The sequence below is a fragment of the Rhamphochromis sp. 'chilingali' genome, assembly GCF_963969265.1.
Source record: "Rhamphochromis sp. 'chilingali' genome assembly, chromosome: 6".
In the NCBI taxonomy this organism is placed as follows: domain Eukaryota; kingdom Metazoa; phylum Chordata; class Actinopteri; order Cichliformes; family Cichlidae; genus Rhamphochromis; species Rhamphochromis sp. 'chilingali'.
The window spans coordinates 24,615,994-24,630,363 of NC_137933.1; the positions used below are offsets into that span (position 1 = coordinate 24,615,994).

The 14,370-nt window shown below is 41.4% G+C and overlaps 1 protein-coding gene and 1 long non-coding RNA gene across 2 annotated transcripts; one reads left to right on the plus strand and one right to left on the minus strand.

Annotated features, from left to right (window-relative positions):
• The first annotated feature begins 740 nt into the window (after positions 1-740).
• LOC308398799 lies at positions 741-8,438 on the plus strand. The gene is made up of 2 exons (XR_013972021.1): positions 741-1,088; positions 5,805-8,438. It is a non-coding gene; the product is annotated as an uncharacterized lncRNA (long non-coding RNA).
• On the minus strand, positions 8,366-14,370 carry LOC308398798 (transcriptional repressor CTCF-like). The gene is made up of 13 exons (XM_080885610.1): positions 14,217-14,370; positions 12,008-12,253; positions 11,728-11,910; positions 11,259-11,628; positions 10,997-11,167; positions 10,666-10,799; positions 10,464-10,584; positions 10,231-10,380; positions 9,879-10,039; positions 9,607-9,789; positions 9,372-9,510; positions 9,012-9,158; positions 8,366-8,874 (listed from the first exon to the last, which is right to left on the minus strand). Exons 2-13 carry the CDS (start codon positions 12,230-12,232, stop codon positions 8,618-8,620), a joined length of 2,241 nt encoding a protein of 746 aa, XP_080741736.1. The 5' UTR covers positions 12,233-12,253; positions 14,217-14,370; the 3' UTR covers positions 8,366-8,617.

Below are 14,370 nucleotides of genomic sequence, written 5' to 3' on the forward strand. Positions count from 1 at the left end.
GAGAAGATTGGTGGATGTAATGAAGGGGGACATGTGAGGACATTATCTGGTGGCCGTGGCCCCTAAAGAGAAAAGCTGAAAAAAGAAGACTGAAAGAGTCAGTTTGTTCTAATGGCCCATTGTACAACAGACATCAATTTGTCCTTAAACCTTCATTCTGTCTGTAGCCACACCTCCACTTTTTCAATCTGTAAATACTTGTTTATTTCCACCTTCCTTAAATATGCCTCATCTCCATATTTAACTTATCAAATTATGGCAACTTGCCATTTCAAAAGGTAAACAGACATTAATCTGTTTTTAGACAGGACAATACAACAATTTCCTGATTTGACTTCTCATAACATCCTCAAAACAAACAAGCAGAAATCTGTTGCATACAGTATAGTCTTTCTCAACTGACTTTTTTCCTCCTTATAATAAAACTTGTGCCAAAGTTTTTGTTTTGTTTTCTTTTAATAATTTGCTTATCAAAATGACCAGCTATAGCAGGAAGATGCCTCCATTTCTGTTATATCAGATATTTATATTTATAGACCAGTCTCCACAAACACGTATTTTGAGCACTTAGTCGCATTTTAAGACTCACACAACCAAACAAAACAACGTCGCTTACTGGGCACATGAAAACGCAGAAATAGTTAAAATCCTGCGTTTATTCTGCTTTTATTTTGAAATGTTCCCCAGACCGGGAATCGCGGTTCTGTTAGTTGCTGTGGCAACAAGGATGTCCCTCTGTCTGTCACTGTTTTCTCCGTTGCTGCTTGTGCTGCGCTGGCGACGCCACCGTGAACCCATCGGAAAAAAACAGATATGACGTTTTGGAAGGAGAGCACTGAGGGAAGTACCGACTTCTCCTTCAGCCGTGGCCGTAAGCCGGGGGTGGCGGCTCGGTGAAGCCTCTCATTGGGCCGTTAAATCTATCAGGTGCAGGAACTCCGAGAACCGTTTGTCTAAGTTTGACCGAGGCGAGGAGGAGTGGGAGGAGGAGGAGGAGGTGGGGGAAAGCATGTGGCACTTTTTCCTCCAAACTTCCACAACAAAACGTTGCAGCTGGCACAACCGGGAGAGCCGCCGCGAAGATCCCCGTACGTTAAATAACGCCGCAACTAAACAGCGCAACACAACTGTAGTTCATTATAAACGCAAGAAAAGACAAGCAGACACATCTGATTGTACAGTTTAGAGCTAGTTTAAATTAGTTAAGTTTAGTTAAGTCCTCCCATCACAGAAAACACGAGGTTATTAAAAGCTTTAAAAAAGTGTCCCTTTAGCCTTAGCAGCAGGACGCGGATGGTTAGCATGGTTGGGTAAGATGTTTACAGATGTGCTGCATTCACGGCTCATGTTTTAACATGCCTGTGATAAAATGTAGGAACAGCTTCTCCTTCAGCAACACCAAATGCTCTTAAAAACGGTTTCCCCTTAAAATATACACGTATAAAGTTAATATTTTATGTATATAATATCACACACGGTCCAAAATGCCTTCCTCCCCATAAAAAAAAAGATGTGTTTGTTTGTTGCAATATGTTTGTTTGTTTGTTTGTTTAAAAAAAAAAAGGAAAGTCATCCCATGTTATTTCATCTAATTCTTCCCACCTGATCATCCCAGAGCTACATGAAAGAAATTCCAAAGAAAGATGCACTTCCTACTGGGAACTATGCAAAATTTCAGGTTCCTACTGTCTATAGTTTGATCAAACAAAAAAACATTTTTTTAAAAATGAAGGAATGAATGTGACTGAGTACATGTCAGCTCTGGTTAACACAGAATGATGGATGCCTGCAAATATTTGGATGTCTTATCTCTGACAGCCAAGTTGGAGGCCCGTAGAAACCACAGTTTTGCATGCAGGGGCCTGATATTTTAGTTACAGCTCGTCAGAGCGCATTTTCATACAACTGCCGTACAGTATTCCCCAGGTATGCCACTATGTACCAAATATTTTAACTTTCTTGTTATGTTCTCTCGAATTTTCCCTATATGAATTTTTAAAATGCTCATACAGGGCAGGCAAAGATTGTTTCAGAGGCAGAGCAGCATGCTTTAATTCAGTTACCATTACCTCAAAGCCCAGCAGGAAGTTTTTTTCTGGTCAAGAAGAGAGGCTGTGTGCTGGGTGCCATTACAAAACACACTGTATGTGTTGTAAATGATGACAAACATACTGTAGACATTTTTTTTTAAGTCATACTGGGAAAATGAGGAATAACACCAGATTTTTTTGGTAAGTGACTGAGCTCAAGTGTTTGTCTGGGTAGTTTAATTAAAAAATAATAATAATAATAATCATGCTAGAAGCATTTCTTAAAACACCCCTGCCTTCATCCCTTCAAATATTTTATTTTGAGAAAACTGATGACAGTAAGGACCTGCAATTTTGTATAATTCTTATTAAGAAATGCACTTTTTTATTTTATTATGTTTTTTTTTTTGTTTGTTTGTTTGTTTTTTACCTGCAGTTCTTTTTGTTCCTTTCTTCAGGCAAATCTGAAATGGTCAGGTGGGAAATCTTATGAATTGAGATGGAATAACCCAATAAAACAGGAGGACCTTCGGTGTTGCACACACAATGAAAGCTTGTTTTTGCCAACCAAAAAATAAATAAATAAATAAATGCCATTCACAACTCAAAATTTGCAATTATTATCCCAAATTTTCAACTTAATAACTCAAAGTTCTGAGAAGTTAATTCTCAGAAACACAAAAAAGTGACTTTTGGATGCCAACAAATGTTTGGTTGGTTGTTTTTTTCTGTGGCAGAAACAAGCTTCCATAACAAACCACTGGTGCTCAAAGAGGGGAAGAAAAACAGGAAAACGCTAAATGGAAAAATTACAACCAAAAACAGGCATTAAAAAACAAAATTTTAAAAATCCAGGTCCAGGAAGTCACAGGCAGTTTGGAATAAATAATAAAGGCTTTTATATTATTTTAGTAGCCAAAACCCCCTCAGCTTCCACCTTCTGGCTGTTGAGACACAAAGAGGCCCTGTGATTATGTTTTTCAACCTTTTTTTGTAAGCAAGGATGGAAATGAAGAACCCCTAGTAAGAGATTTAAGGGAAAGGGTGTCTATAACTTATAAAAGAAAGTCAAAGATAGGCAGCAAACCACCTTTTTAAACCTCAGACAACAGCCAGAAAGAGACTCAGGTGCAGTGTATGGCCAGTGACACTTGCACCTGAAGGCCAGAGTATGCCAGCACTATAACTAACAGGATGAGTATGATTAGGCAGATAAGAATGTTGCTTGGTTTTTAATTTCTGACATGAAAACAGTCAAATGTAAGTTAATCAGCAAGTTAGTGTTCTTCGTTGATAATTTAACAAGACAGTTCATCTGCTGATTGGCTGATTGCTGCTGTGTAACTCAGGTATTAGCTAAAGTTAAAAACAAAGTGTCTCTCATTTGGTGTGACATTTATAGTTTGTGATACGCTTTTCATATGAGAGTGAGTGAAAAGTGTGACACTACACTATTTCAGACATGTAAGCTGATCCATCCACCCTCTGGACAGATCCCGGTCGATTGCAGGGCCTGCAGCCAGTTTAGAATCACTATTCAACCTAACGTGCATGTTTTTGCACTGTTTTGCACAGCAAGACTCCAGCAGGCCACTGGATTTGAACCTAGGACCTTCTTGCTGTGAGGTGACTGAGGTGACCACCTTAACTTTAAAACAGATTGGCTTAAATTGTCATCAACCACTCTTTTGATGAGGTGTATAGCTTTAGCATCCCCACGCTTCATGGCTGAGGTTTTTATCCTGGAAAACTGTCTTTGGTCTGGATCAGGCATCAAGCGTTTGCCTACAGATTTAACAAACTAGTTTAGCTCTAAAGTTCTTTTTGGAGATTTGTTTCATGGCACGACTCCCATGGAAGCCCAATCTGTGCCAGACTTTGACGCCAACAACTGCTTGTAGATCCCTTGGTGAAGTGTGGGGGCTGAGGTTTCTGGCACAACTTCACCTTCTTCTAAAATGTTCAGAGAGGAGCGGTTAAAACTTCCGTCTCGCTTTTAGACTAAGGAACAACTTTATTGTTTGACGTACGCATTTTGGCTGATGGCCTTGTATTTATATACCTCCATTTATATACCACCACCTGTTTGAAAATTGCTAGGGTGGCCAGTCCTGAACCAGTTTAAACTGTCTTCTCCACAGCAGGGAGATGTATTTCAAACAGTTTTATTTCTCAGACTCATAAACACCCCTCCATGAATGGCTACCTTACCATGATGGAGGAGTTTGTGTGTGGCTTTTGTCCCCTGGTAGGGCATCCCAAGGCAAATTTGTCCTTGTTGATGGGACAGATGAAGAGCAATTCACAAGACCCAAACCAAGGGGAAGAAATCAAGGTTTAGTTTACCCTCCCTTGAACAGGATTCTCATGGCCTCACCCTGGAGCCAGGCCTGGAGAGGGAGGGTGGCTGGGCCTTATTCCATGGGGTTCAAACAGGAAACATGGGCCTGGACTCATGTCGGGCCATCTCCTGCAGGTGCAATGTATGCCGGGTGGTGGTCAAGGGCAGAGGCCCTGATGGTCCAATGCCCAGCTATCGAGGCTAACTGTTGGGACATGGAACCCTGGGCAGAGATTATGCCTCTCTGCTGGCCTGGGAATGCCTTAGTATTCACCGGATAAGCTGGAGGAGTGGCTGGGGAGACAAAAGGTCCTGGCTTCTTTGCTTAGGCTGCTGCTCCCGCAACCTGGCCCCAAATAAGGGGAAGAAAATAGATGGATGGAGACTCAGACATCCACAGCCCTTTCTGAAGGCCTTAGTGAGCTAACGCTTCGATAGTAAAAAGAAAAGCAGACACTAAACATCCAGTTTGAATAAGATGGGTGCCACGTGTGAATGTCAGTACTCCATGGATAGTATCACCCAAAAGCATTAAGTGAGGCTGCTGAGTCTGCTAACTAACAGGACAAAAAAATCTACTTTTTAAAGTAATGCATTAAAATACCCTGCAGATGTTTACTCCTTTTGTTGGTGCACATACAAAAATGAGATTATTTTAGTTCAATCAGGCATGTGGTAAATTAAAATGGCAGCAGTGGCAGTGAAAAGCATTTATAATCGGCCCCAGCGTGCCTTTCTCACATGATAAAAATTCACGGGACAAGTCACATGCAATGGAAGTGGTCATTAATTTTGGATCCTGCTGCTGCTGCACGTTCGCTGAAGCCAAAGATTAAACGGAGTTGAGAATTTTATTATTGGAGGCTGATCAGACTGATCCCACAAAGATCCCAATTAGTGTAAGAAAACCATGAGTGAGTGTGTGAGCATGGACGTAAAATCTTAATGACTTTATAGTAATTAAAATCCACAGCTTCAAATTTAAGAGATACACTCTGGGTCACAAATCTTCAGCAGTTTATTTGTAAAAAGAGTATTTTAGTAAATCAGTTATGCTAGAATAATGTCCAAATTATGACTCATTTATAATGTGAAATGTTATCAATTGTATCATCTCTCACATTTATACACAAAAGCCAGCTATATGTGCTGTTATAGTGGTGAATGTTCATATTAAACATGGGCAAAATTTCTAATAAATAGGTCATGTGTGCACAAATAATCTAAATGCTCTATTTGAAACCATCATTTCTTAGCTCTGTATGTCAAATACGCAATCTCAGGGATATAATAGCTCCACCCACCTGCTGTTCCAACCTTGTGTTTGTGTGGGACAGCCAGTTAGAAGAAGCTGGCTTTAAGGGAGAGGCGCTTGTGTCAAACAGAGGCCCAATATTTAATGTAATGGATCTATCTTGTCTCTGTGCTTTTAGATGCTTTGATGTGGCTGTTCTGAGTTCCTGCCTTAGTCTGTGAGAGCACGCTGAGCTTTGCCAGGTTTTGACTACATTACCTGTATCCGGCTGAGGAAGACAGCAAGTAGAAGGAACAGAGAGAAAGGTGCAGCAGTGAGTCGTATCTTTAGGCACAGCTGTGTTTGTGTTTGGACACCTTTAGACTTTGTAAAAGATGGATGCAGCCACAGTGCAGTGATGTCGTCCAGCAGTCAGGGAGATCCCTTTTGAGGTCTGATGTTGAGCATTTCCACTGGTGAACTAAGAAGCAAGATTTGGGCATGCCCAGGTAACTTTGAGTTTAGCTGTGGGTTTTAATTATTACCAAGACAAAGACTTCTTACTGCAGTACATCGCCATGGTAACTTATGCTGCTGACTTCACTTCTCTGGAAAGTACCATCATTCCTGGGAAATGCCTCAGACCTCTGTCGACCATGTGACAAATTTACAGGTAAACAGCATTTAAGTTCTTATTTATATATTACATTACTCTCAGGTCATTAAACTGCACCAGGACTGGCAGTCAAAGAAATAAAAAACTATAACCCATCACGTTCTTCTAGTGATACAGATGAGCCTTGTTAACTTGCATGATGTTTTTGTTTTGTTTTTTCCTTTCCTTCCTAGCTTCAAAAAGGGTTAACTTCAGTTTTACTGACCAAAGGACTTAAAATGCAAACACACACACACAGCTGACTATTTCCTTTAGCCTGGATTATGGTAAATGGCCTGTATTTGTATAGCGCTTTTCTAGTCCCTAAGGACCCTAAAGCGCTTTACACAACCTGTCATCCACCCATTCACACACACATTCACACACTGGATTATGTGAGCAACTTCAAAATTTTCCTAATACTGGAGTTTCCTTTCTTCTTTTAAAAACATATTTAAAAACCAAAAAAAATAAATAAATATAATACTACAAAAAAATATCACTCTGCTGCCAGTATGTTTGTGACTGGTCAGATGTTTCCAGCGTAATCCACTTCACGTGAATATGCCAATAGAGAGTGATAAACAAATGAGATCACTTTGCCTGATTGGAAGGGAAAGTGAAGCCCGAATATGATATCCCCAGGGGCGATCTTAGCTCAAGAGTTGGGAGTTCGTCTTGTAATCGGAAGGTTTTGAATTTGCGTCATCAAGTCCAAACATAAGCGAAGTGGTATATCTAACCAATCTCAAGGTCGTTTATCCTTTTTGACTTGAACTGGGACCAGTTTACAAAACGATCATCATATTGTGTTGATTACGACTCAAAACTAGCAACTGAGATGATAAACTCAGCAGGAAACTGTTTACTGAGCTCAAACAAGTGTAATCAGTTTTGCACCCTCTGCTGGCCAAGAGAAAGAATGGGGGTTTAACACATCTGGACTGGTTTTACCTTTCATTTACGACCACCTTTTATATACAGTTTATGTTAATGACATCTACTACCAGCCCACCAGAGCCCGTTTCCCAAATATTCTTTAGGACATACAAATAAAGATTTTTAAAAATTTTTTAATATCAATGTTTCCATTTAATAAAATATATTTGCAAGCAAAATAAACCGACATTTCTGTTTTATCGCTCTGTTTCTTAGCCAATTTTAATAAACAATTATTCAAGCAAACGTTTTGCCATGAGTGCGCCACTAACATGTTAATTACTCAGCCAAACCAGACTTTTAAAAACAGTTATTGCAGCTGCAGAAACCTAAAGTCTCGTGTCTACTAGTCTCATTTATTGGTTGTGCAGTTGTAGATTTGTTCTCATCTGCCACACAGTTATTAAAAGGTCATTCAAGCTGCTACGTAGCTTTGCATCGCCAATGGTACAAAAGGGAAACAACAACTCAAAGTGGAATGGCTACACGAGAGAGCGAAAACAACCATCTTTTCATCAACTCATCAATGTTTAGTACATACACATCATCTACAGGTGTAACAGTAGCAAGGAGCATGAGAGAAGCAGTCTATTAAGCTTTAAAAACTAGAATATGCTTAAAAAGGGATTTACTAACCACAGAAAAAGAGAAATACAATTCAAAATACTCTCTTTTCAAAAAAAAATATCTTGAAGTGGCTGTGACTAGCAGCAGTATCAAAAGTCCCCTTTATTTAAAATTTATTTCCGCAATCAATTTTTTCAAAAGACTTTCAGCTCTGGGCTTAATTTACATGTTTTTGGCATCACGCTGCTCTTAAGTGAAACCCCAGAAGACAATTTTCCTCTGCAGTTTTACTAGACAGCACTTTCCTATTTACCAACGCTTCACTGATAAATATGATCTGGATTTTAACACCATGTGCACTATGTACAAAACAAAAACTAAACTTAAAGAACGATTAGGATGCCTTTGCAGATTTTGAGGTCGGAAATGTATCCAGAATACAATTGGATGAGATGAGGCTATCTCATCATCTTGAAATGAACCGAATTGTGATTTTTGACAAGAGGGGAAACCCCCCCAAAAACAAGCAAACAAAAAGGGTAAGATACTCCCGTGAACTACAGCCACTCCAAAATTAACTGCCATGAGTTGTTGGTTGGTAAATCATTACTTAAAAAACCAAAAAACAAACAAACATGAGAAAAAAAAAACAAAAAAAAAAACAAAACAAAACACTCATCCGAGTCACGTATCAATACATGATTTAAAAAGCAAATCTTAAATTACAACAGTGATGTTTTTGTCTGTGCAGGACTTTTGTTATCCTAAATGCCAAGAATTAAACTGCAGACTTAATAAAAGGGATGGGTTTTGTTTTTCCTTTTTAAAAACAGGGTTGACCCTCACACCCATCACCGGTCCATCATGCTGAGGATCATCTCAGGAGTCAGTTCCCCGTTCGGAGGGGCTTCAGACAGCTGCCCCGCCTGCGTAGCACCCTCTCCCTGGGTCAGCTCCTCCATCTGGATGGTCGACTTCCCTCCACCCACCACCACCTCCTGTGCAGCCTCATTGTCATCATCGTCTTGGTCGGCTCCGACCTCCTTCTTCACAATGATGTCGTCGACCTCTCCGGTGGCCTCGTCCTCCACACGGATGATAGCAGCCGCTGTTTAGGACAATTTCAGGTCAGACTAAAGACACACCTTTTCAAATTGGTACATATAGTTTGTTATATGTGAAAAATCCAACACTACACACTACGAGTTAAATGACATCAAAAACGGTCACCAATTAAACACTTACTGTCTGGTTTGCTCTTTGGGGGGCGCCCACGCTTCCTCTTGACTGGTGGCTCCACTGGGGCTGGGATAGGGACAACAGGCGAGGCCTGCTCCACCTCCATCTCAGTCAGCAAATCCTCTTCCTCCTCTACCTCATCAAGCTCGCCCTCTATATATATATATATATATTTTTTTTTTTTTTAAAAAAGGGGGGAAACAATAACTTGTTAGACTTAATCACATTTTCTTGCACAGCCTTAAAAAAATCAAGATCTGCAACAATTTAATGTAGCACCCAAACCTCTTTGACAGGCTCCTAAATATTTACTTAAGACACTTTGATTATTTGTATATCAGCTTTTCAAGCACTTGTGTACGAGACCTGTGTCGTCGTCATCATCATCCCTCCTGGACTGCATCTTCCTCTTCCTGCCACGTCGTCCCTTTTTGGGTGGTGGAGTTCCGTTTTCTTCTAAAGAAGAATCACCTGTACAGCTGTCAGCATGACGTAGCATCGTGTTCTGTGGAGCAAAAACACAGAACCGTCACACCTCTGTGACATACGCACACAAACAACCCTCTCATGTGTGCACTATGATCTCAAGGGTCAGTCCTACCCTGCGAGTGAATGTCTTGCTACATTTGTTGCAGACGAAGGCAGTGGGGATGAAGTTAGGATCGTGGTAACGCTTGAAGTGCATGTCCAGGAGCTGCTTCTGACGGAAGGTTTTGTCACACTGGCTGCAGGCGAATGGCTTCTCCCCTGTGTGCGTGCGCTTGTGCATTATCATGTGGCGTTCCTGTTGGGTAACAGAACAAAAGACATTTAACGTTTGTTTAGCAGTAAAATAAACAGCAGGAGCATAACGTATTCCAGCCCAACACGGACCTGTCTGCAGCAGTAGTCACACTGGTCACATCTGAAACGCTTCTCATTCTTGTGAGTCTTCTGGTGCTGAATGAGAGCATAGCGCTCATGAAACACAGCATCGCAGTAACGACATTTCTTCCCCGTCTCAATAAATGAATGCTGTTTTCTCAGGTGAACACCTAAGATGGAGACAAAGGCATAAAAATCCAGTCAGATAAATGTCATATTGCCTTGTTATAGAGATAAAGACTCCCTGAAATATTCTGTTTCACAACACAGGGCAATCCACTAACTGAGAGCAACATGTTTACGTTCCTTTAACTGTCCTTCTGCATACAGTTTGAAGTAGAAATAGTCTCAAATCACTCACCAAGATCACTTTTACGTGCAATGACGGTATCACAGTGTGGGCAGTGAAACTTTGCCACATTCTCTGTGTGTTTCTGCAGGATGTGCATCTTCATGGTGCCGCTTTGTGTGAAACGAGCATGGCAGATGTAGCACTCGTATGGCTTCTCACCTGCAACAGAAGAAGACGAGTCAGCTACTCTCCTAAAAAACTGGAGCTAAAACACACTTTGACTGAAAATCTAAGGATTTTACCAGAGTGTGTCCTCATGTGTCTCTTCAGCTTATAAGTGTCTCTGCTGGCATAGCTGCAAAGACTGCACTGGAAGGGTCGCTCCCCTGTGTGAGAGCGGATGTGCCTTTTCAACTTGCTCACCTGGGAAAAGAGACACATTAGCCTTTATTCCATGGTATAGAGACCAGGTTGATGCCCAATTAAATAACTAATATAACTCACCTCGACACTGGAATAGTCGCACATGGAGCACTTAAAAGGCTTCTCGTGTGTGTGCTTGTAGCGACGATGACGCACTAACTCACCGCTGGTCACAAACGCCATGTCGCAATCTGTGCATTTATGTGGCCGAGTGCCTTTAAACGAAGAAGAAAATCAGAACTGTATATTAACTGCTGGTGTAGCTGAAATCTGAAATACAACACTGGATGAAAAGGAGATAAATGCCCACTAACTTTTGCAGTAATAATAAGTAAACACTCTGAAAATTTACTTCCTCGCTCACCAAGTCCATCCAGCAAATTGTTTCCGTTTCTGTATTTTCTCCAAATACCTGTGTGTGTGTTGAGGTGGTTTCTCAGCAGTGTGACTGTTCTGAACGCTCTCCCGCACAAGTGACATTTATGCGGCCTCTCATCTGTGTGGCTCTTCATGTGTCGGTCCAGGTTAGAGCGCCGTGGGCAGGTGTAGCTGCACAGCTCACACTGGAAAGTCTTCTTAACACCTGGACACAGAGATGTTCAATTTAGCACTGGGAAAGAAGAAGAAAAAAAAAATCTCTTGAAAGTTTTCGTGTAACTTGATCAAAGTCTAACCTTTTTTCTTGATCTTTGTGGGTTTCGGGGGCTTCATGTTGCCCACAACCTTCTCAGCATTAACCTCTGACAGCAGTCCCTCCTGCTGCTCTTCCTCAAAGTCGTACACAGAAACATCCATGTCACGATCGCCTTCTGCATAGCGCAGGCGACTCTTCTTTCCCTTCTTTGCTTTACGGACAGCAGTAATGGGCTGGTAGTCAGGGTCCTTTGTCCACTCTGGGTCATCTTGCGGGGGCACAGAGGTCTCCACCTCTGCTGGCTCTTCCTCCTCCTCCTCCACCCTTGTCCCTTGGAGCTCCTCGTGGGCTGCCTGGAGCTCCTCCTGCTCTACAGTCTCCACTTCACCATTTGCGCCCACTTTAACTACCTAGTGTAGGAATATGACAAATGAATCCTACTGGAACAAAGACTTCACTGAAAATCAAAGACAATCAAAAGCACCGGGTAGCCTCAAGTCATTTCTCACCTGGAAGCCCTCAGGTAAAGGAAGAGTGTGACAAATAACTGGCTCTGCATCCTTGTTAGCCGCTGACGTCTCAACATAAGTAGCCTGGAGCCCGTCTACAGTTGTAGTTGTGACAGGTACCTGCACGAGCTGAAGCTGACCCAGACCTAATGCTGCACCTGCTTGCTCCTCCATGTTCACCACCTGTGAAGAGAGACTGGACTTTATCGTTTGATGGCAAAAATAAAAGACCTGACATATATAATCTGGCTAAAAAGTTTAAACCGTGCTCTTTACAAACCTGAAGCGTGATGATCTGGCCCTCATCTCCACCTGAAACTGTCATTGTGCCACCTCCCTCCAACACCTCTGTCTTCATTTGTAGAAGAGTTGGGTCTAGAGCATCCATCACCATCATCTCCATGTTACCAGCGACTTCACCCTGCGTCAAGGCCTCTCCACCCTCTGGCAGGACCTTTCCATCCGTCACCTGAGCGGACTCCATGGAAACAACCTCGGCCTCCATGGCAATGAGCCAACAAATGCGCTAAACAGAAAGAACGTGAATATCTTTAGCAAAAGGAAAGACTGGTGTGATGGAGAATTGTTTGTAACCAAAAAGTGCTTTATTTATTTTTTTATTTGATCCCCCCCTTCCTTTGCCCTCTGGCTAAACTGAAACAACGGGATGGCTTTCAGTAAATCCAGACATGTTTAGACCAGATGATGAAAGCACCTAGATTAACTGAACAAACAATTTAAAAAAAAATAATCCTTGTATCAATATTTGCCTGTGCACTGAAAACATTCCCAGTGTTTGGTTTTCCTTTTCCTGAATGTGCAGTATGACAAAAAGTGCTGCCAGCAGAATACAAAACTTTTCCATTTCCAGGATATCAATTACACCCATTTAAACTGGCAACTTTAGAAAAAAAAAAACAGTTTAGTGTGTAAAACTGTCCACAGTTTGTTTTGGGTTTTTTGGGGCTTATACACCAAACTCCGTTTCCCTTGTCTTTTACTTGGAGTTGATGTCAGATGAGCAGCATGCTGTTTTTTTTTACTTTTTAAAACAAAACACAAAATAAAACAAACAAAGCCCACCTCTGCTAGGGATGAGCGATGCCCCATTTTCACCAGGGCCACCAACTAGTAACTAGAGTTTATTTAATGCCTCAACCCAACATGTTCTCTGTTTTCATTTATTTTGTGCTTTCTCATCTGAACATACATACCAAACAGCGCTCAATGCATTTTGCACAAAGTATTTTAACATTTTTCATTTACTGGTCACCATATGTGGAGAAGGCCAGCTAGCTGCAGTTGTGTGTGATGACAAGAAACCTTGTTTTTAGTTAAAGGGTTTCAAATAAAGTACCTGTTCAGATAGTTTAAACGTGAAGAAAAGTTCTCCTCTTCAACTGATCAGATGGGTTGTTTTACAAAGCACAATTAAGAGGCTACAATGAAAGTTGTCTCTATTCAGATTAACTTTAAGTTCGCCACAGGTTTAAATGTGCAAGATTTAAACAATACACTAGATTTATTTAACAGTTTTATTTATAATGTAAAACAAATCGCTTAATAAATTATGCTATAGTTTTACAGATTAAGCTCCCGGGATTTAGCTTTGCTTTTTGTGAGTCAGTAAAAGTATACAAGGGACCAATAAAAGTCTCATCTCCTGGACTTGGGCCCAGTAGAGACCACAGATGTTAAGACTCACCAGAGTACTAAAAACTATCATATTTAGACTCTTTACACTAAGCACGTACAGCCATTACGCAATGACACCCCGCACAAGCCAGAGTTCGAGGAGTCCGGGTCATGTAAACTAGCACCCGAGCCAGAGTGAAACTCTGGTGGACGATGCAGAAACCGTAACCGTTTTTAATAACTGCGATGCAAATGTTTAAAAGAGTCTTCATTCCTGCCTTCCAGTGGTTATCTGGTTTGGCTGAACGCTGATAGGTTATGACTGTGAGCCAGTAACAGAAATCACATTTAGTCCGATGCTTCAGGAAGCATTTGTTCGCTTGTGTGTGATTTTTTTTTATCTAAAAATCCGTTCTCCTCCGTTCTGTTTTTATCAATTCACAGGACATCGTCCAACAGATGATGTATAGTTTAATAAGCGAAATAAAACTACTTAAATACTGTCTCGTGTTAGTTGGTTAACTCGGGAGGCGCGAGTACGTCTGAAAACAGGAAACAAAGGGCACGATAAGATGGACGTCAGGCCTGAACAAACTTAAAACAGGAACACCGATAAATACAGCCATCCCTGTGCACATACATCGAAATATCGGTCAAAAACCAACAAAATGCTCAACTGAAACAGGGAGTTACATTTTATAGACGGATTTAGTGCATTTTAGATAACGATAGAGGGAGACAAACACCCCCCGCCAGCCGCCTGGCCGGTAAGCCCGACCGTGACACCTAGAGGCCGGCGACGGCTCCTACAAAAACGTTTCCGCGTTTGGAGGCAAAGTAAAAGCTCTACTTACTCCTGGTTTCTTCCTTTCCTCGTTATGTTCACTTGGAAGCTCAGCGCCTACAGTAGCTCCTTTCAGTCCTGCAGCGGACGGCCGTAAGTGCTCCGCGCCGGGCTAATAATTTTCTCCCGCTTTGGAAGAGTGGGCCTAACATACAAAATGGCGG